Raw genomic sequence first — 22,612 nt, 5'->3', positions numbered from 1 at the left:
CTGCTGTGATTTATATATTTAGGAACATAATCCATTACATCAAAGGGTGAGGGAGTCATGGAAAATAGATTTGACAAAAAACATCTTTTATTGCAACTTCCAACAATAACAACCTATATTTATATGGCACTTTTAATGTAATTATTTTTTAAATAAGGAACTACACAAGAGTATTATGAAGCAAACTTTGACACCAAGTTGTCTCAGGAAATATTAGGGCAGGTGACCAAAAAACGTTGTCGTAGGTCATCGACTCTGTCTTTCTCTCCACAGCCGCCAGACCTGCTGAGGGTGGCACGGTAGCACAGTGGTTAGCACTGTTGCTTCACAGCGCCAGGGTCCCAGGTTCGATTCCCGGCTTGGGTCACTGTCTGTGCGGAGTCTGCACGTTCTCCCCGTGTCTGCGTGTGTTTCCTCCGGGTGCTCCGGTTTCCTCTCACAAGTCCCGAAAGACGTGCTGTTAGGTGAATTGGACATTCTGAATTCTCCCTCCCGAAAAGGCGCCGGAATGTGGCGACTAGGGGCTTTTCACAGTAACTTCATTGAGGTGTTAATGTAAGCCTACTTGTGACAATAGAGATTATTTCCAGCATTTTCTATTTCTATTTCAGATTTCCAGCAAACACAGTAGTTTACTTTTGATTTTTAAGGAACCATTTGAAAGAAGGAAATGAAATGAAAAAAATGAACAGAAGGAAGAGAGATGACTGGGTTTAGGGAGAAAATTCCAGAGCTTTAGGGCCAGGCAGCTGAAGGCATGGCCACCGATGGTGGACCAAGAAAAAAAAAAACAGGGACGCTCAAGAGGTCAGAGTTCGAGGAGAGGGGATTTCTTGGAGGGTTGGAGGAAATCACCGTGAGGGAGGGTGAGATTTGAAAACAAAGGTGAGAATTGTAAAATCGAGGCATTGCTTAACCAGGAACCCATGTAGGCCAGCGAGCGCAGGAGCGAGGTATAAACAGGACTTGGTGCGAAATAACTACGAGTGGCAGGGTTTTAGATGAAGGTGGAAGGCAAACAGACAAATATTGTGTATTACATTGGTACCAACGATAGAGGCGGAAAAGGGATGAGATCGTGCAAGCAGAATTTGGGCAGCTCGGAAGTAGATTTTTTAAAAAACAGGACCCAGAAAGTAGTAATCTCTGGATTACTTCCGGTGCCACATGCTAGTGAGTACAGAAATAGGAGGTGACTCCAGATGAATGCATGGCTGGATTGGCCACACTAAAATTTCCCATTAATTGGGGGAAAAAAATAATTGGGTATTCTAAATTGATATTAAAAAAATAGAATAAAGGAAGGCCCTTCAATTGAAGCTGTAGGGGTAGAACTTAAAAACCAGAAAGGAACAATCCCATTCCTGGAGTGTTCTGTAGGCCCCCTAACAGACCGAGAGGAATAGAAGAGCAGATATGCAGGCAAATTTCATAAGCGTAAAACTAATAGGGTAGTGATAGTGGGGAATTTTAACTTCCCCAATATTAACTTGGATAGTCATAGTGTGAAAGGTTTAGAGGGAGCAAAATTCTTAAAATGCACCAGGAGAACCTTTTTTTAAAAATATATATATTTTTATTGAGGCATTTATATATCAAACACAATAATAAAAAAAACAAGCAAACAGGAATGCAAATAACCAAAGAAAATAAATATCCAGCACCCCACCGTCCCACCTCCTGCTTTGACTGATAGTGAAGGTAAGAGCCCATGGGTTCCAAGGAGATTTGGCACATTGAATCTAGAATTGGCTGAGTGGCAGGAAAGAGAGTGGATTTTTTTTGACTGGAAGCCAGTGGGGTCCTGCAGGGATCAGTGTTGGGGCCCTTGATGTTTGTGGTTTATATAAATGATTTAGATATGAATGTAAGAGGGTTGATCAGTAAGTTCACAGATGATACGAAAATTGGTGAGGCCGTAATAATGAGGAGGATAACCTTCAATTACAGGAGGAAAGACGGGCTGGTCCGATGGGCTGATCAGTGACAAATGGAATTCAATCCGGATAAGTGTGAGGTGATGCACTTGGGCAGGACAAACAAGGCAACGGAATACAGGATAAACGGCAGGACCCTGGGAAGCACCGAGGGTCAGAGGGACCCTGGTGTTCAGATACACTGGTCCCCTAAGGGAGCAGAGCAGGTGGATACAGTGGTATAGAACAAAGAAGAACAAAGAAAAGTACAGCACAGGAAAGGACCTTCGGTCCTCCAAGCCTGCGCCGACCATGCTGCCCGTCTAAACTAAAATCTTCTACATTTCCGGGGTCCGTATCCCTCTATTCCCATCCTATTCAAGTATTTGTCAAGACGCCCCTTAAACATCACTCTCGTCCCTGCTTCCACCACCTCCTCCGGCAACGAGTTACAGGCACTCACTACCCTCTGTGTTTAAAAAAAAAAACTTGCCTCGTACATCTCCTCTAAACCTTGCCACTCGCACCTTAAACCTATGCCCCCTAGTGATTGACCCCTCTACCCTGGGAAAAAGCCTCTGACTATCCACTCTGTCTATGCCCCTCATAATTTTGTAGACCTCTATCAAGTCGCCCCTCAACCTCCTTTGTTCCAGTGAGAACAAACCGAGTTTATTCAACCTCTCCTCATAGCTAATGCCCTCCATACCAGGCAACATCCTGGTAAATCTCTTCTGCACCCTCTCTAAAGCCTCCACATCCTTCTGGTAGTGTGGCGACCATAATTGAACACTATACTCCAAGTGTAGCCTAACTAAGGTTCTTTAAGGGCAGCACGGTGGCACAGTGGGTTAGCAATGATGCCTCACGGCGCTGAGGTCCCAGGTTCAATCCCGGCTCTGGGTCACTGTCCGTGTGGAGTTTGCACATTCTCCCCGTGTTTGCGTGGGTTTCACCCCCACAACCCAAAAGATGTGCTGGTTAGGTGGATTGGCCATGCTAAATTGCCCCTTAATTGAAAAAAATGAATTGGGTACTCTAAATTTGTATTAAAAAAAATAACAGCTGCAACATGATTTGCTAATTTTTGTACTCAATGCCCCGGCCAATGAAGGCAAGTATGCCGTATGCCTTTTTGACTACCTTCTCCACCTGTGTTGCCCCTTTCAGTGGCCTGTGGACCTGTACACCTAGATCTCTCTGACTGTCAATACTCTTGAGGGTTCTACCATTCACTGTATATTCCCTACCTGCATTAGACCTTCCAAAATGCATTACCTCACATTTGTCCAGATTAAACCCCATCTGCCATCTCTCCGCCCAAGTCTCCAAACGATCTAAATTTGCCTTTATTAGCCGAGGAATAGAGTTTAAGAGCAAAGAGGTTGTGCTGGAACTGTATAAAACATTGTTTAAGCTACAGCGAGAGTATTGTGTGCAGTTCTGGAATCCACATTATAGGAGGGATGTGATAGCACTGGAAAGGGTGCAAAGGAGATTGACCAGGATGTTGCCCGGCTTGAGGGTTTTAGCTGTGGAGAGATTGGATAGACTGGGGTTGTTTTCCGTGGAGCAGAGGAGACTGAGGGGGACAGGATTGAGATGTATAAAATTATGAGGGGCATAGATAGAGTAGACAGGGAGAAACTTTTCCCTTGGTGGAGGGATCAATGACCTAGAGGCATAGATTTATGTTAAGGTGCAGGAGATTTAGAGGATAAATCTTTTTACCCCGAGGATGATGGAAGGTTGGAATTTGCTGAAGGCCAAAGGGCCTTTTCGGTGCCATACTCCTCTATGGAGTATGATCTCCGGTTTATGGAGGGCAGGATGTGGGAAGTTGACCAGCACACTGGAGTTGGCAAGTTTAGTTCTAACAAAGGCACAGATGAGAGTTTTATCAACCGATGAGCTAGTCTAGGATGGAGTCGGGTGATTTTGCTGCAGTGGAAATAGCTGATCTTACTGATGATACTGATGAGTGGTCAGAAGCTTACAGGGTCAGAAATGATGTGGAGATGCCACCTCTTCATTCACCTGAGGAAGGAGCAGCGCTCCGAAAGCTAGTGACATCGAAACAAACCTGTTGGACTTTAACCTGGTGTTGTAAGACTTCGTACTAGGGTCAGAAATGACACCAAAGATGCAAACAGTCCAGATTAGCCCCTCTCAGTTGCCAGGGAGAGAGATGGAGTCAGTAGCGAGGGAATGCAGTTTGTAACAGGGACCAAAAACAATAGGTTCAGAAACTCCTCCCCCAATACAGGTTGTTGGATAAGCATTCGGGACAATTTATACACTTGTTGTGTTTGAGAAGGGTGATGCCACGGTAAAGCTGGGTGTTGTCAGTGGATATGTGATAACTGTATTTTCAGTTGATGGCACCGCGGTGCAGAATGCAGATGTGAATAGGAGGGAGCCAAGGATAAATCCTTGGGAGTAGTGGTTCCGGAGTGGGAAGAGGAACCATTGTGGGTGATCCTCAAGCTATGATTAGATTGATAAGAATGAAGCGAGACAAGTTGCAGTCTCGCCAACTAGACAACAGTAGGGAGGTGTTGGAGGAGAAATGTTGTGGTCAATTATATCAAAGGCTGCAGACGGGTGGAGAAGGGTGAGGAGGGATAGTTTACCTTTGTTACAGTCACGTAGAATGCCATTTGTGACTTTAAGAAAATATGGGTCAATGTTTCGGAGAAAGTGAGAGGACTGCAGGAAGAGGAGTGACGACAGGACAACGGGATTGCTTTTGCAAAGAACCAGGACAGTTACGAGTGCTGAAATGGCCTGCTGTGTGTAAGCTTTTATAGTTCTATAGCCAGGTTAGTTCAACTGGCTACACTCTTACCTCTTGACCGTAATGTTGTTGAAACCGACACCAAAACCTAAGTCTATATAATCTGGGCTTACCGTCCAGTGCAGCACGGAAGAGAGTTTTGCATTGTTGTAGATGCCGTCTTTCAAATAATCCACGGTTGCATTTATCTGTTCAGCTGGCCATTCGAGAGCCGTGTCAATCTTCACAAAGAGCATTGAGTGCTCCTGCTGCTCTGGCCAACATTCCTCCCACAACCAAAAGGAAACAACTTGCATTTCTATACTGTGTCGTTTACCCAGAGGAGCTTCACAGGAATATTATCAGTCAAAATTTGACATTGAGCCATATACAACGACATTAGGATAACTGATTGGTTGGTTGAAGATGTTGGCTTTAACGAGCAACTGAAAGGAAGAGAGGGAGATGGGAAATTGAAGAGAGGAAATCCCAAAGCTGGAGGCAGGGTGGTCCATACTGGGCCGATTACAATAAGGCATGGACAAGTGGCCAGAATTGGAGGACACCTTGTTTAATATGTTATTTAAATAACGTTTAATGTATATTCCTTTATTAAATTGTAAAAAGGGAAAATCTTTGTTTGAAAAACTTCAATAAAATATATTTTAAAATAAAAAAAATTGGAGGACACCGAGATCTCTCAGGTTTGCAGGGTTGTGTACCAGAAGCAGACTGACTGACCATTCACAAACAGGTGCTGTCTAAATGCAAGCAATTATTTTATATTTGATTAGTTGATGTCAGTGTTCTGTTGTAAATGGAACAATTATTCAGCTTGTCTTTGGCCTTCTCAGGATGTGCAGAGGCAACAACCGGTTCATCAAAGAGCCGGAGGAATCGACCGATGCAGCAGGAGGATCAGTATCTGATTCAAATGGAGCTCGACCGATACCTGCAGAAGGAAAAGCTTTCCCCCGGCATTTCGGCAGAACAGAGCTATTATGAGACCGAAACAGTTCGGACAACTTCAAGCCGTGGTATGGTACACTCTCAAACACACAATCTCCAACCAAAACATGATTAACTTTCAAAAATGCAACTTCATACTGGCATCTCAAATGCAACATCATCAGAGCATAACAGTTAGGAGAGGGTAGGTCATGTGGCTCTTCAAGCCTACCTCATGATTCAGTAAGTTCATGACTGCTCTTTGACTTCAAATTCAATTTCCCACCTGATCCCCACGTTCCTTGGTTCCTTTAGAGTCCAAAAGTCTAACTACACAGCCTTCAATATACTCAACGACTGAGCATTCACAGCCCTCTGGGTTGGAGAATTTACAAAGTCTTCTGAGTGAAGAAATTTCTCCTCCCCTCGTTCTTAAATGGCTGCCACCGTATCCTGAGAACTGATGAGTGTGGATGTTCAGTATTCCAGTCAGAGCAAACAGCCTCTCGGCATCTAACCTTCTGAGAATCTTGTATGTTTCAGTGACATGACTTCCGATTTTCTAAACTCCGTTCTACTTGATCTCTCCTTGTAGGAAAACCCCCTCATCGCAGCAATTAACCTACTGAACCTTCATTGCATTCCCTCAATGGAAAGTAAATCCTCCCTTAGGTGCAGAAACCAGTATTGTAGTAACACTAAATTCCTTTATAATTGCAGCAAGACTTCATTGCACGGTACCCCATCTCCCTTGCAATATAGGTAAACAGACCATTTACCACCTTAATTGCTTGCTGTGCCTGCATTTTAACTTTGTGTTTTGTGTACACAGACAGCCCAATTCTTCTGACCACCTACATTTAATAGTTACTTACCATTTCAAAAATGTATTCTATTTTTCTTCCAAAGCGAATATTCTCCTAATTCTCCACATTATACTATATCTGCCACTTTCTTGCCCACTGACTTAATCTATGTCACTTTACAGACTCCCATGTTCTATCCACCTAGCTTGGCATAATCGACAAACTAGAATACAGGGAAAGAGTAAGGGAATTAAAACCAGAACTCCGTGGATGTAAGGGAAATTGATAATGTGGTTAAACAAATTAATTCTTCAGTCGTTGATTACATGGAGTTACTTACAATAACATGGGCTGTAAGATAAATGTTGAGGGGGAGGAGGAGGAAAGAAGAGAGAATGTTCATTCTTCTATTCCAGGTGAGGTTTAATGAGTGCAAGTGTCCCTCAATGACTTGCTTGAATAATTGTTAATTATAAATTTACACAGGTACCCAATTATTTTTTCCACTTGGGTGGCCAATCCACCTAACCCACACAGCTTTGAGTTGTGGGGGTGAGACCCACGCAGAAGCGGGGAGAATGTGCAGATTCCACACGAATAGTGACTCGGGGCCGGGATCGAACCTGGGTCCTCAGTGTCGTGAGGCAGCAGTGCTAACCAGTGCGCCACCTTTTGATTGAATAAATGTTGAGACAGTGAGTCCCAGCAGGCTTCCCCACAACGGGGGCTTGAAACCAGAACTCAACTCACTGGGCTCAGCTGAAATTGGCTATTTGAATAAAGAATCCTGAGGGTGAACATTTTATCGCTTACACCAATCCTCTGCCAAATAAAGCTCTTGACAAATTAAGTGAGTGTTTATTTCTGAGTGATTATTTTAATTTCTCACAGCAGAAGATGATGTCTTCTTCTCAATGGCGGACATGGAAATGTCAAACAGTGTGGGAACTCTTCCGCCCCTCGGAGAACCACCTATTGATATGGAATTATCATTGAGCAGCACACATGCCAACACAGCTGGCAGCTCTCCACAAAGTGCTACAGGGGTAAGTAAGGGAGAATGGATGTTAACGTGTGCGTAATTTTATTCACATAATGAACCCCAGCAATTGATTTGGTTTTTTTTTTTATGTAATCAAATGTAGCCTTTCAGTATCTGGAGGGCAACTATTTTTTATTCTGTGCATGATACAAAACTAACATACAAACTGAATTTTTCCACTTTAGTTTTCCACATCATGGGATGATTACCTGGATCACTCTGGACAAGGGGGCCGAGTGAAAAGGGAGTCGCCGATAGTACAGAGATCTTACCGACCAAGCAGTAAGTTTCAGAATGCGCTGTTACATGCAGCTGTGTTATTCAGTTCATTAGAAGAAGGGGTGCTGAGTCAGCCTTGAGGAAATAAAGAATTGTTGGAATGAGAATATTGAAAGTGCTGCTCAACAAAGCAGGTGTCGCTGTTGATGAGCCAAACCTGACAGTCCTTGTTGAGCATTGCAGTGAAGTGAGATTATCCAGCGCCACACACTCCACTTAAAATTGGTGGCTTAATTTGTTTGGTTTGTAAATCTCAGCAAGGTATTATCTGTTACCAGGGCTTGAGAGTTTTCACAGTGGGAGCTCAGCTGACGTTTCTCTGCCAAAAGGTTGTTGAATAAATTACTAGTGAAAGACATTGAAGTGGATAATACATGTGAGTCCATGGCTGTAACATTGTGCAAGATGGCCTTGAGTTTGCAGCGATGGCTTTCCCTGTGTTGAATGAACACCAAGTCTTTTTCCCCCGACACACAAACAGAGAGAGAGTTTTGTCCATGGGTGGCCGGTATGTGTGTTCCAGTGGCTAGCATTGGAGAGATCTGGGAAGAAGTATAGAGAGAATGAGATGTTGAAAATGAAGAGTGTAGGGAGTGAATTCAAGTCTGAAAACAGCACGGGCCTTGGAGCAGCTCCGCACCCCACCTTCCCCTGCCAGCCCCACATACCCTGATAAATCAGGGAGACTGATGGTTGGACTTCGAGTTGAGGAACTCCACAGTTTGAGAAGCCTTGAGAAAGAGCAAGCGTGATGGGTTTTGGTTGTGACAAGTGAGTGTGCAGGGAGCAAGGCCAGGAGTTGAGGGGGATTGAGTTTAGGATGGACAGAAGAGGAAAGATAATTGAGGCAGTGATTGTAGCATGGATGAATCAGGCAAGAAAAGATGGCGTATTGAAGTCAATCAGGAGAGGGAGATTGCCCACCCGGCAGTGAACTTTTATCTTGTGTGTTTTTCAGAGTATTAGTTGTTTCAGTAATGTCCTGTAAAGTTTCCCATGCTTCTCTTTCAGGTCTGCATTCCAAATCGCATCCTGTTGATGAATCCAGACCCCAGGTTGTTATTCAGCTGAAGATTGGCAGTCTTTCTCTGTCAGTGCTGCACATTGACCCATTGCCGCCACCTGAGAGCCCGTTACACATCGATCCCCTGACCAGGATGGCGTCCCATTTCTTTGAGCAGTTCAAGACCTTCGATCTATCTCAGTTCCAGGCAGCGGATTTCCACGCCCTCCGACACAGGTTTGATGTAGCCTGTCCCCATGATCATCTCAGGTAAATGCAACATTGCGGAGTTTTCTACACCCGGTCTGGCATACCCCTGGAAAATTGTCAATTCTGATGAGTCACTAATCCGGTCCACAGTCTACATTTTTCCAGTGACAAATAGGCCCCAGCTTCCCAAGCCTTGCCTGATAACCAGTAATCCAAAGACTTGCTATAATTGTAGTGACCATCCTCTGACTATCTCCAGGCCCTGGATATACCACAACCAAATGAGGGGTTTGAAACGAGGTGCAATATTCTGGATGGGTTTTCCAAGCAGAGTGGTGATGTGATGCTTCATCTTGGGTGGTAATAGCTGAGTGGAAGCCATGGGCATTGGCAGCCTGTCCTACATATGTAAATGATTGTGCCCAGGGTATGAACGGGTTGAGGGTGTTTCAAGCCAAGGTGGCTGAGTGTCTTTTCTGCTGCACCTAATGGTGATACAGAGGTGCTCTAGTTATTTTGGGATCACCATCTTCTTCACCACTCAGACAGTGACCTCGAGTTAATGAAGTGGTGGTGAAAATCAATTAACTCAACTTTGTCAGTTAGTGGAGCCCTCATCCGTACCGTTTTAATCTCCTGGCGTGACTATTCCAGTAGTCTGCTGGATGGCCTCTTTTCTCTTCCATCCTCATAAACTTAAGCTTATTCAAAACTCTGCTGCCTGTATTCTAAACAAGACCCCTTCACCCATCACCCCTTCACCCATCAACTTTGTATTCACTGACCCACTCTGGCTCCCAGTCTGCATCCCACATCCCCTGAGATAGATTTGATCCTCTCATTCTGGCTCAATGCGTATCCCCAACTTTCTTTACTTCACTATTGGTGGGCATGCCCTCAGCTGTCTACACTAACCTCTTTGACCAAGCTTTTGGACACGTGCAGTATTTTCTGTGTTTCGGTTTCGATTTTTGTCTGATATCTGCTCCTGTGGATTGGGGTGGCACAGTGGTTTGCACTGCTGCCTCAGGGACCCGGGTTCCATTCCAGCCTCTGGTGACAGTGTGGGGTTTGTACGTTCTCTCCGTGACTGCGTGCGTTTCCTCCAGGTGCTCCGGTTTCCCCTCTCAGTCCAAAGATATGCGGATTATGTGGATTGGCCATGCTAAATTGCCCCTTGATGTGCAGGTTAGGTTACTGGGTTAGAGGAATAGGGTGGGGTGGGTGGGGGAGTGGACCTGGGTAGAGTGCTCTTTTGATAAGTTGGTGCAGATTCGATGGGCCTAATGGTCTCTTTCTGCACTGTAAGGATTCTATGTTTACCTTGGGATATTTTATTACATTAAAGGCATTAAATAAATGCAAGTTGCATTCCATAATCCCAGCTTTCACTGATGGATATTTCACCATTTCACTTCTCTGTTACTGATTCCACAGGCTCTTTGCAACTGGCATACAGCTGAGCTATAAGCAGCTACGAAGCACAAGCTCTCGAAGCCTAAACACAGATGTCTCGATTAACTGGATGGAACTGCTGGAATGTCTCTTCCCGATGGACTTGTTGCCTGGGATGTCCCAATATACCGAGGTCAGAATCATAACAATCTATTAATGATGGTGTTATGGGCCAGGGTTCAGAGAACCCCAAAGTGTATCATGGAATTCACCTGACCCACAAGTTTTACTAGATTGTGGTATGGGGAGCACACGGCCCACTCTACAGGTGTGGTGCAGCAGAAATGGAAAAGTATTTTTTTAAAGCAAAACAATGTTTATTCTATGAACTCAAGTTAACCTTTTTAAAACATACAGTGAACATCTGAGCAACCATTAATTCAAATACAACCCCCAAAGAATACAACACTAAGTAATCCTTTACGCTTTCCTTTTAACATCCATAAGACTTTTTTAAAAAAACCTTTAAACAGAAGCACATCAGGTTAAAGTCACTACTGAGCACAGTTATTAGTTTTAAATCACCAAAGGATCGATTTACATTCTTTAGATTACAGAGAGAGAGACTCGTACACCTTCTGGCTGTGACTGCAGCTATCCAGCTCTGAAAACGAAGCTAAAACATACCCTGCAGCAAACAGCTAAAACAAAAGTAAAAAGCTGACAGACAGCCCGGCTCCACCCACTCTCTGGCATCACTGCAGTAATAAACACCCATTTCTTAAAGGTACTCTCACTACAGATATTTATATACACACCCATTTATAAACACCCATTTCTTAAAGGTACTCTCACATGACAATGGCCAATGTTCCTTTTAACTCCTGTTTGCTCTGTGGGACCAGCTTATTGCACTGCGTGGTCCCTTTTTGACATGCATCCACACATGCACCCATTTTAAAAGAAACACTGCTTGTGTGTGGTAGGTTTGTTCCTTTCGCAACATTACCCATTGCTGTGCAGTCACAGACCCTTGTACTCAGTCGGACACTCTTAGGACACAAGCTATATCAGTCCTCTTCAACCTCTAATTTCATGTAGAAAATGTGTTTACTTTAACAACTCCATGGGATGTGGAATCACTGTCTAGGTCAGCATTCATTGCCAATCTCTAATTACCCTTGAGAAGATGATAGTGAGCTGCCGCCTTGAACCGCTGCAGTCCACATGGTGTAGGTACACCCACAGTGCTATTAGGGAGTTCCAGGATTTTGACCCAACGACATCCAAGTCAAGATGGTGAGTGAGTTGGAGGGGAACTTCAGGTGACGGCATTCCCAGGTGTCTGCTGCCCTGGTTTTTCTAGCTGATGGAGGCCGCGGGTTCTGGAAGATGCTGTCGAAGGAGCCTTGGATTGGATTTGTTTATTGTCACGTGTACCGAGGTACAGTGAAAAGTATTTTACTGCAAGCAGCTCAAACAGGTCATTCAGTACATGAAGAGAAAAGAAATACATAATAGGGCAACACAACATATACAATGTAACTACATAAGCACTGGCATCGGATGAAGCATACAGGGTGTAGTGTTAATGTTGTCTGTCCATAAGAGGGTCATTTAGGAGTCTGGTAACAGTGGGGAAGAAGCTGTTTTTGAGTCTGTTTTCAGACTTCTGTATCTCCTGCCCGATGGAAGAAGTTGGAAGAGTGAGTAAGCCGGGTGGGAGGGATCTTTGATTATGCTGCCCGCTTTCCCCAGGCAGCGGGAGGTGTAGATGGAGTCAATGGATGGGAGGCGGGTTTGTGTGATGGACTGGGCGGTGTTCACGACTCTCTGAAGTTTCTTGCGGTCCTGGGCCGAGCAGTTGCCATACCAGGCTGTGATGCAGCCCGATAGGATGCTTTCTATGGTGCATCTGTAAAAGTTGGTAAGGGTTAATGTGAACATGCCGAATTCCCTTAGTTTCCTGAGGACGTATAGGCGCTGTTGTGCTTTCTTGGTGGTAGCGTCGACGTGGGTGGACCAGGACAGATTTGTGGAGATGTGCACCCCTAGGAATTTGAAACTGCTAACCATCGGCCCCATTGATGCTGACAGGGGTGTGTACAGTACTTTGCTTCCTGAAGTCAATGACCAGTTCTTTAGTTTTGCTGACATTGAGGGAGAGATTGTTGTCGCTACACCACTCCACTAGGTTCTCTATCTCCCTTCTGTATTCTGACTCGTTGTTATTCGAGATCCGGCCCACTATGGCCGTATCGTCAGCAAACTTGTAGATGGAGTTGGAACAGATTTTGCCACGCAGTCGTGTGTGTACAGGGAGTAGAGTAGGGGGCTAAGTATGCAGCCTTGCGGGGCCCTGGTATTGAGGACTATTGTGGAGGAAGTGTTGTTGTTCATTCTTACTGATTGTGGTCTGTTGGTCAGAAAATCGAGGATCCAGTTGCAGAGTGGGGAGCCAAGTCCTAGGTTTTGGTGGTTTGATATGAGCTTGGCTGGGATTATGGTGTTGAAGGCGGAGCTGTAGTCAATAAATAGGAGTCTGATGTAGGAGTCCTTGTTTTCGAGATGCTCTAGGAATGAGTGTCGGGCCAGGGAAATGGCGTCTGATGTGGACCGGTTGCAACGGTATGCGAATTGCAATGGATCAAAGCGTTCTGGGAGTATGGAGGTGATGCGCTTCATGATCAACCTCTCGAAGCACTTCATTACGACTGACATCAGGGCCATCGGACGGTAGTCATTGAGGCACGTTGCCTGGTTCTTCTTTGGTACCGGTCTGATGGTGGTCTTCTTGAAGCAGGTGGGGACCTCTGAGTGGAGTAGGGACAGGTTAAAGATGTCCGCGAATATCTCTGCCAGCTGGTCCGCGCAGGCTCAGTGCACGACCAGGGATCCCATCCGGGCCTGTCGCCTTCCGAGGGTTCACTTTCAGGAAGGCCGATCTGACTTCGGAAGCTGTGATGGTGAGTATGGGTGAATTATGGGCTGCTGGGGCACTCGACAGCGGATTGTTGGTTACCTGCTCGAACCGAGCATAGAATGCATTGAGTTCATCGGGGAGGGGTGCGCTGCTGTCGGAAATACTGCTCGGCTTCGCTTTATAGCCTGTTATGTTGTTTAGTCCTCGCCACAACCGCCGAGAGTCTGTCTGTGACTCTAGCTTGGTTTGATATTCTCTCTTACATCTCGGATGGCTTTGCGGAGGTTGTACCTGGATTTCTTGTATAGGTCAGGGTCGTCTGCCTTGAACGCCTCAGATCTGTCCTTCAGTAGGGAGTCAATCTCACAATTGAGCCATGGTTTCCGGTTGGGGAACGTACGTACTGCTTTCTTTGGCACGCAGTCGTCCACACATTTGCTGATGAAGTCTTTGACAGTGGTGGCATACTCATTTAAGTTGGTCGCTGAGTTCTTAAATATGGACCAGTCCTCTGTCTATAAGCAATCACGTAAGAGCTCTTCTGTCTCCTCGGACCAGCACTGCACAACCTTCTTAGCTGGAGTCTCCCGCTTGAGTTTCTGCTTGTATGCCAGGAGAAGGAGCACCGTCTTATGGTCTGATTTCCCAAAGTGTGGTCGGGGGATGGAACGGTAGGCGCCCTTGATTTTTGAGTAGCAGTGGTCCAAGAGTGTTGTCGCCCCTGGTGGGACAGGAGATGTGCTGGTGGAATTTTGGCAGTACACTCTTGAGGTTGGCCTTGTTGAAGTCTCCGGCCACGATGAACAAGGCCTCCGGGTGTTCTGTTTCGTAGTTGTTTATAACTGTGAACAGTTCGTCCAGCGCCTTCCTCACTTCTGCCTGGGATGGGATGTAGACTGCCGTGATAATGGCTGAAGTGAACTCACGTGGAAGATAATATGGGCGGCACTTCACGGCCAGGTATTCCAGGTCTGGGGAGCAGTAGGTCGCCAGGGTTGCCACATCCAAGCACCAGGAGGAGTTGATGAGGAGGCAAACCCCTCCACCCTTCGCTTTGCCTGATGATGCCGTGCGGTCCGCCTGGTGAATTGAGAAGCCTTCAGGTTGTATGGCACAGTCCGGTGAGGTGGGGGTGAGCCATGTCTCTGTGAAACAGAGCACACAGCAGTCTCTTACTTCCCTCTGAGAGGAAGTCTGGCATTAAGTTCATCCAGCTTGTTTTCGATCGCTTGGACGTTTGCCAGGAGTATGCTGGGGAGAGGGGTCTTGAAACCGTGTTGCTTCAATCTAACCTGCAGACCGCCGCGTTTCCCTCGCTTCCTCGGTCGGCGGCTGCTGCTAGCCCTTGTGGAATGTAGGTGGTTGCGTCTGGCGGGGACCAGGGCGCTGGTTATGTATCCGGGGTCGGGTCTGGCCGTGTCCCGGGCGCTGGTTGAGGTACAGGGGTTGCTAGGCGGGCATGTTTGTGATCCGGATGGGTCCCGGCCTTCTGCGGGCACGGGAATACCTTGCAACGCGTTCGGGTCCTCGCCATTTCGGGGGTCCTGAGTCGTGGGCAGGGGCTTCCTGAGGCAGGTTGGGCTGGGTCCCATGGTCTGTTCCCTCCCCGGGCGCTCCTGGGGTCGGATCTTGAAGTAGGCCCGGTTGGGCCTCCACGTGGTGAGTTGCTGCAGTGAATCTTGTAGACGAATGCAGTGCTGCCACTGTGCATCGGTGGTGGAGGGAGTGAATGTTTGAGATGGTGCGTGGGGTGCCAGTCAATCAGGCCTCTTTGTCCTGGATGGTGTAAACTTGAGTGTTGTTCGTGCTGGACTCATCCTGGCAAGTGGAGAGTATCCCATCACACTCCTGACGTGTGCCTTGTAGATTGTTGACAGGCTTTTAGAAATCAGGAGGTGAGTTACTCGCTGCAGGAATGGTCATCGCCTGGCACTTGCATGGTGTGAATGTTACTTGCCACCTATGACCCCAAGCTTGAATGTGGTCCAAGTCTTGTTGCATATGGATACAGACTGCTTCAGTATCTGAGAATTGGTGCTGAACATTGTGCAATCATCACTGAAAGTCTCCACTTCTGACCCCATGATGGAGGGAATGCTGTTGAAACAACTGAAGGTTGTTGGGCTTAGGACTCCTGCAGGGATGACCTAGGTATGAGATGACTGACCTCCAACAATCATGACCATCTTCCTTTGTGCTAGGTTGAAGTCAATAGGAATCAGTGGGAAATCTCTCCACTGATTGGAATCAGTTTTGGTCGGGCTCTTTGATGCCACCATGTGCTCAAGTTGAAGGCTGGGACCAACAATGCTTTCTCATTATTCCTTGTGTTTAGCTGGAAGGTACTGTGGCTTACCCAGCACTCTGTTGGATGAGCAGTTTGAAAGCATTGTCAGTGTGAAAGAGCTGGTTGGTTGTTCCTGGAAAATGGAGTCATCTGTTTTGGGCTCTCTGTATCAGCAATAGTTAGTTCTAGGCCAGGGTAAGAGAGGCATGCAAGTTTCCTCTGCTCTTTAATTAATGTGCCTCCGCACCACAATCACAAGAGAGCCACTTTTCTGCTGTCCTCCTGTTTATTCCACTTGCTGAGCCAGCTATTTCTCTGGTCCCATTGTGATAGTGCGTGCTACAGTTAGGTTTATACCATGTGCCTATGAGGACCCTCTGTGAGGTTACGCAAACCTATTTCACCAACCTCTTTCTGCCACACTTTTGATGGGTGAGTTTGGGCTGAATTTGAACCCATGTTCCAGAGGTGAAAGGTTTTAAGGTTACACTGCAACCAGAAATTAAAGTGCTCTTCTTAAAATGTGCTGGCTGAAACTCTTTCCTTCTCCACTTTCTTTTTTTTGTTTTGGCAGCTGATCACGTTTCAATCGGTGACTGAGCCTGGAGCGCATCCTGAACCTTCAGTGCACCTTCTGTATAAACACCTTGGCAGAAGAGGAGTCCAGGTATATAATTGTCAAGCCCCAACAGGTTTAGTTGAAGGCGTATTCAGAATTCAACGTTGGGTTTTTTGTACCAGAAAAACATGTGAATTATCCAATAATATGATCGAAGCAACTTTGAAATAAGAGGACTATATAATACCCATGGACTTGCTGACATCTAAGAGTCAAATGTTCCACTTGAATTGTTTTATTTAGCAGTGCAGCACAATGCTTTCTCGCTACTTTTGACCCATCTTCCGAAGACAACAAAGAAAAGTACAGCACAGGAACAGGCCCTTCAGCCCTCCAAGCCTGTGCCGATCATGATGCCCTAACCTTAAATAAAACCTTCTGCCCTTACTCGGTCTGTATCCCTCTATTTCCTCCCTATTCATGTACCCATCCAGAAGCCTCTTTTTTCAAAATAAATTTAGAATACCCAATTCATTTTTGTCAATTAAGGGGCAATTATGTCCTTTCTTAAGTCAGGAGATCAAAACGTGCACACAGTACCCCCGATGTGGTCTAGCCTATGCCCTGTATATCCCCCTTAAACTTTCCCCCTCTCACCTTGAACCTGTGCCCCCTTGTAATTGACACTTCCTTCCTTGGAAAAAGCCTCTGACTATCCACTCTATCTATGCCTCTCATAATTTTGTCGACCTCTATCAGGCCTCCCCTCAGCCTCCGTCTTTCTAGTGAAAGCAATCCTAGTTTATTCAACCTCTCCTCATAGTCAACACCCTCGAGACCAGGCAACATCCTGGTAAACCTTCTTTGCGCTCTCTCCAAAGCTTCCACATCCTTCTGATAATGTAGTGACCAGAACTGCATGCAATACTCCAAATGCGGCTTAACCAAGGTTTTCTGTAGCTGCAACATGATTTCCCCACTCCTGTACTCTATGCTCCAGCTGATGAAGGCAAGCATGCCATATGCCTTCTTAATCACCTTGGCCACCTGTGTTGCCACTTTTAAGGGACTGTGGACCTTCACGCCCAGATGCCTCTGTATGGTAATGTTCTTAAGGGTTCTGCCATTTACAGTACAATTCGTACCACGTATGAATTATCCTGTAAATGGCAGAACTCTTAGGAAGACATTGGAATAGATATTCTGTCCAGGTGTAAAACTCACATTTTCCGATTCGTGGGAATGAAAATCGGGCAGATGTTGCTAATGGGCAGCCTATTTGCAACACAGTTTTTATACCTAAAGAACAAGTTACAAATCTGTCCCACCGTCTCCCACTGCTCAGGCCATGAATCCAACTTGGTGGTGGTTGTAAGTGTCCATTCTTCCCGAGTAAGCTTGCACACGAAGTAACAAAGGAAAAACCACGTTTATCTAGTGCCTTTCGTGAGCTCTGAAAAATTCCTCTGACCACCTCAAGGCGATCAGAAGCAGTCCAGGAGATCACTCTGGTACTGATTAATGTTTTTTTTTAAACAAATTTAGACTACCCAATTCTTTTTTTTCCCAATTAAGGGGCAATTTAGCGTGGCCAATCCACCTACCCTGCACATCTTTGGGTTGTGGGGGTGAGACCCACGCAGACACGGGGAGAATGTGCAAACTCCACACGGACAGAACCGGGATCGAACCTCAATGTTACACAGTGCCCACCTTTTGTATGAGGTGGTCTCAGCCCAGCCAGAAACAGACCCAGATAACACTTAAGGAATTCTGCGAATCAGCGTTCACTGCATGAGTTTCCCACTATGCTCTGTGAAAAGAAACCCATCCTGATGTGTAAGCTGATTCAGTGTTTACTTACACCTTTGCCCTGCCTGGCCTGGTCACAGGGGATGTGATTTATTAGCGTGTTAATTTTGTTGCTGTATATTTACTAGTAAACATTTTCCTGAAATAATAAGTCTTGTTTACTCTCGGGTAACTAATGCCATCATTCCAAAGTTAGGGCAAGTCCCCAGAAATATGTCAACATCTGCAACAATGTATTAGTTTTTGCAGGGGCCGGGGGGAGACGCATTCAACTACAACTTGCATTTATATAGTGTCCTGAACATTGAAAAATGTCCTGGGGCTGTTAAGAGACAAGACAGTACAGTAGATGCTGAGATAAAGGAAGGAGTTGTTTGGGGTGGGGGGGGGGGTTAACAAAATCTGGTCAGGGGGTAGGTTTTGAGGAGAGGGTTAGTGAGAGAATTTCGGAGCATGGCTCCTAGGCAGCTGAAGGTACGAGAATCAATGGGAGCAAATGCATAAAAAGCAGGAGTCCGAGCAACAGGGTTGGTGGGGATTGCAGATTTGAGAGAGGTCACACTGTTCGGAAATGGGGAGGCCAAGGAGGGATTAAACAGAAGGATGTTGGGAAACCAGCAACCAATGTCAGTCAACAAAGGTCGGTACAATGTGTGAGCGTAACATGGTGCATCATGGAATACCGGGTTTTAACTGCGTTCTGGTTTAGAGACTTGATGATGAGTGGGTGGGTGTGGGGAGAGCTGGTGGTCATGTAGGAAGGGCATTGCAATTGCGAAGAGTGAAGAAGCTGATGGTTACCTCTGCTCTTCAGGGTGATCCTGGGGCAGTGGTGGCTTTGTCAGAGGAAAGTAAGGGCTTGTGATCCAGCCCGATGTGGCTGATGGATAACTACGCCATTTGTGTGCCAGAGGGGCTTGATACACACTGATCCTTTGTAAACTTTGCAATCAATTTTCGAGGTTTTAGTAAAAAGTCTGACCTAGTATTTCTCTAGTGATTGCCCACTTTGGGTTGATGTGCTCTTTCTTTCCCAGGGCAGCCAAGGTAGACTGACATCCGTGCCACCAAAGGCAGAGCTGCAAATTGAGCTCGGCTTGATTCAGTCCGAATTGGACATCAGCATTGTGGACAGGCTGAACTCCTTATTGCAACCTCAGAAACTTGCCACAACCGAAATGATGGCATCACATATGTACACATCCTTCAACAAGCACATCAGCCAGGTAAGTGCTGTGAGACAATTACATTTATGGAATAATCTTCGGAATCTTGCCTCCTCTTGCATCCTGATGCTAATGATCTGCAGCAATTGGAATTTTGTCCCAGGTCTACCAAAAACGCATGAGATTAAAATAATCAGGCAAAAAATTGATGGGATTTCCAGCCCAACGATCTTGGGACGAGAAAATGGGATTAAACGTAACTCGCCTCAGCGGACTATTTGGACTGATCCCAACTCCCAAAGGTTGGGATGACTTCTTATGCCCTCCAGTGAGGGATTATGAATGTCTGGAGGTAAGGTAAAGTCACCATAGTCCCAGGTGACCATAGGCTCCTTTCTCCTTTGAGGGGGAGAGCTGACTGGTGATGATTTAACCCGAGGGTCACCACACCTCAGGCGAGGGTCAAGGTTGAGGAGGAGGCGGAGCCTTCATGAATAACCTCAGCCGGTACGGGAATTGAACCCACGCTGCTGGCCTCGCTCTGCTTCACAAACCAGCTATCTAGCCAAGTGAGCTAAACCAGCAAGTTAAGTAGCTGAAATGTGAGGATGGACAGATATTCTGTCTGAATTGTTTCATTGCATTTGGAGATTAGACTTTATTTACAAGACCTGAAATGTTAACTCTGTTCCTCTCTCTCGGCTGCCTGACCTGTTCAATATCTCTAGCGTTTTCTGTTTTTATTTCAGACTACCAGCATCTGCTGTATTTTGCTCTTGTGTTTATATGGAACTTTCCCTGACGAACTAAGAGTGGGTCATTCAATCCCTCGAGCTTTTTCCACCGTTCAGATTAAAATGGTTGGGTAGAGACTCGTGATAGAGTGAAGTGTACACGGCCTGTGTAGTATAAGGACCTGGCATCATAATAATAATCGCATATTGTCACAAGTAGGCTTCAATAAGTTACTGTGAAAAGCCCCTAGTCGTCACATTCCGGCGCCTCTTCGGGGAGGCCAGTACGGGAATTGAACCCGCGCTGCTGCCTTGTTCTGCATTACAAGCCAGCTGTTTAGCCCACTGTGCTAAACCGGCCCCTAAATAGGGTTAATGTGGGACTGAGTACAGTAATGCTTGTCGTGTTGGGTGTTCCGATACACAAACGAACCAACACGGTTGTAGAAATGTACAACTCTTGTTTTATTATTCTGTACAAGAACAACTGTTAACTTCTGGCTATGGTTCGTACTTCACCTGTTAACCTGTGACCCAGCCCGAGCACTATCTTAGTGAGGCACTCAGCACATGGTGTATGTCTGAGTGGCACGCTGAGAGCTCTGTGCTCTGAGCTATCTCCTGGTAGAATGAGCGGGAACTGTGCTGTTCCCTGTTTTATAGTGCGTGTGCTCTCACTGGTGATTGGCTGTGATGTTGTGTGTGTGTTGATTGGTCCGTCTACCTGTTCATCAGTGTGTGTGTGATTGCACCATGATATGTTAATATGGATATCATGACATCCCCCCCTTTTCACAAGGATATGTGCCTACATGGTAATAAATATCGGTGTGTACTAAGTGCGGCTGAGTATGTGTGTGTGCAATAATTACAACATGTACATGAGGCTAAACTATATACAGAGGAAGGTGTCAGGTGTAACATAGCAACGAGGTTGTACCACAAACAAAACAAGTGCAATCATAAAATATCGAAAGAGAACTCCTGGAACGACAAAACAAAGAAACACGTTAACATTATTGCACAACAATTCAGTGAGTCCAATGTGCTAACAGGCTCATAAGTCCAGTCTAGAAGGTGGGTAATGAATTCCGGTTGACCGCCTCAACGGTGGGTCAGGATCCACGGGCGATAGAGGAATAGGCAGAGTGGCAGGAAGCTCAACGAAGTCGACATAAGGGACAACAGGAGGGCGTGGCACCGGTGCATGATCACGTAGCGAGCGCGGAAGCAGCCGAAGGACCCGCCGATTACGCCGACGAACGGAGCCATCAGGCATGCGAACCAGGAACGAGCGGGGAGCCACGCGGCGGAGAACCTCGGCGGTTGCCGACCAGCCATCCTCCGGTAGGTGTATGCAGACGTTGTCTCCAGGCGCCAGGGCAGGAAGATCAGTTGCCCGAGTGTCATGTGCCACCTTCTGCTGAGCACGCTGCTGTCGCATCCTTTGCAGTACTGGAGCATGGTCGGGTTTAGGAACATGAATGGACGGCACAGTGGTCCTGAGGGTGCGACCCATCAACAGCTGGGCTGGTGAGAGGCCTGTGGACAGTGGGGCCGAGCGATAGGCCAGCAGGGCTAAACGGAAGTCAGATCCGGCATCAGCAGCCTTGCAGAGGAGCCGGTTCACGATATGGACGCCCTTTTACGCCTTGCCATTCGACTGGGGATGCAAAGGGCTGGACGTCACGTGTGTGAAGCAGCAACAGAAGACCATTCTTGGCTCGCAAAACAGGGCCCATTGTCCGACATGACGGTAAGCGGAATGCCATGGCGAGCGAAGGTTTCTTTACATGCTCTGATTACAGCTGATGATGTCGAGTCGTGCAGGCGTATGACCTCCGGATAATTGGAAAAATAGTCAATCAGAATGATGTAGTCCCTGCCGAGCGCATGAAAGAGGTCCACACCCACCTTTGCCCAGGGGGACGTTACCAACTCATGGGGCTGAAGTGTCTCAGGAGGTTGCGCTGACTGAAACCTTTGGCAGGTGGAGCAGTTGAGCACCATGTTGGCGATGTCGTCGCTGATGCCCGGCTAGTACACAGCTTCTCGGGCCCTCCGCCTGCACTTTTCAACCCTGAGATGGCCTTCGTGCAATTGTTCGAGGACAAGCCGGTGCATGCTGTGTGGGATCACAATCCGGTCCAACTTTAGAAGGGCACCATCAATGACGGCCAAGTCGTCCCGGACATTGTAGAATTGTGGGCACTGCCCCTTGAGCCACCCTTCCGTCATGTGGCGCATCACACGTTGTAGAAGAGGGTCAGCCGCAGTCTCACGGCGAATATGGGCCAGACGTGCATCAGTAGCCGGCAGATTGGCCGATGTGAAGGCTACTTGTGCGTCGAACTGACAAACGAACCCCTCCGATTCGGGCGGTGTGCTCACTGCTCTGGACAGGGCATCCGCGATGATGAGGTCCTTTCCCGGGGTGTAGACAAGTTGGAGGTCGTACCTCCGGAGCTTGAGCAGAATGCGCTTGAGGCGAGGGGTCATCTCGTTGAGGTCCTTTTGTATGATACCGACCAGGGGGCGATGGTCGGTCTCCACGGTGAACTGCGGAAGAATAGTCGTGGAATTTAGCGATGCCGGTTAACAAACCCAGGCACTCCTTTTCAATCTGCGCATAGCGCTGTTCTGTGGGGGTTATGGCCCGCGAGGCATAGGCGACCGGGGCCCATGATGCGGTGTCGTCCCGTTGCAGGAGTACCGCCCCAATGCCGGACTGGCTGGCATCAGTCGAGATCTTTGTG

At 46.8% G+C, this 22,612-nt stretch overlaps 1 protein-coding gene across 2 annotated transcripts in view; it reads left to right on the top strand.

Annotated features, from left to right (window-relative positions):
• Nucleotides 1-22,612, top strand: part of LOC140406316 (autophagy-related protein 2 homolog B-like) — a 226,651-nt gene that overhangs the window by 25,339 nt on the left and 178,700 nt on the right. Inside the window, exons 8-14 of one of the 2 annotated variants that reach the window (XM_072494440.1) lie at nucleotides 5,547-5,729; nucleotides 7,341-7,492; nucleotides 7,674-7,770; nucleotides 8,779-9,040; nucleotides 10,418-10,568; nucleotides 16,160-16,252; nucleotides 18,994-19,182. In XM_072494440.1, coding sequence (XP_072350541.1) covers nucleotides 5,547-5,729; nucleotides 7,341-7,492; nucleotides 7,674-7,770; nucleotides 8,779-9,040; nucleotides 10,418-10,568; nucleotides 16,160-16,252; nucleotides 18,994-19,182 — 1,127 coding nt within the window. Of the gene's footprint in view, nucleotides 1-5,546; nucleotides 5,730-7,337; nucleotides 7,493-7,673; nucleotides 7,771-8,778; nucleotides 9,041-10,417; nucleotides 10,569-16,159; nucleotides 16,253-18,993; nucleotides 19,183-22,612 lie in introns of both variants that reach the window. The other variant, XM_072494434.1, reaches the window with a different exon arrangement.

The sequence above is a fragment of the Scyliorhinus torazame genome, chromosome 2 (genome assembly GCF_047496885.1).
Source record: "Scyliorhinus torazame isolate Kashiwa2021f chromosome 2, sScyTor2.1, whole genome shotgun sequence".
Classification (NCBI taxonomy): Eukaryota; Metazoa; Chordata; class Chondrichthyes; order Carcharhiniformes; family Scyliorhinidae; genus Scyliorhinus; species Scyliorhinus torazame.
The sequence above is the reverse complement of the archived record's forward strand: the minus strand, read 5'-3'. Positions and strand labels throughout refer to the sequence as shown.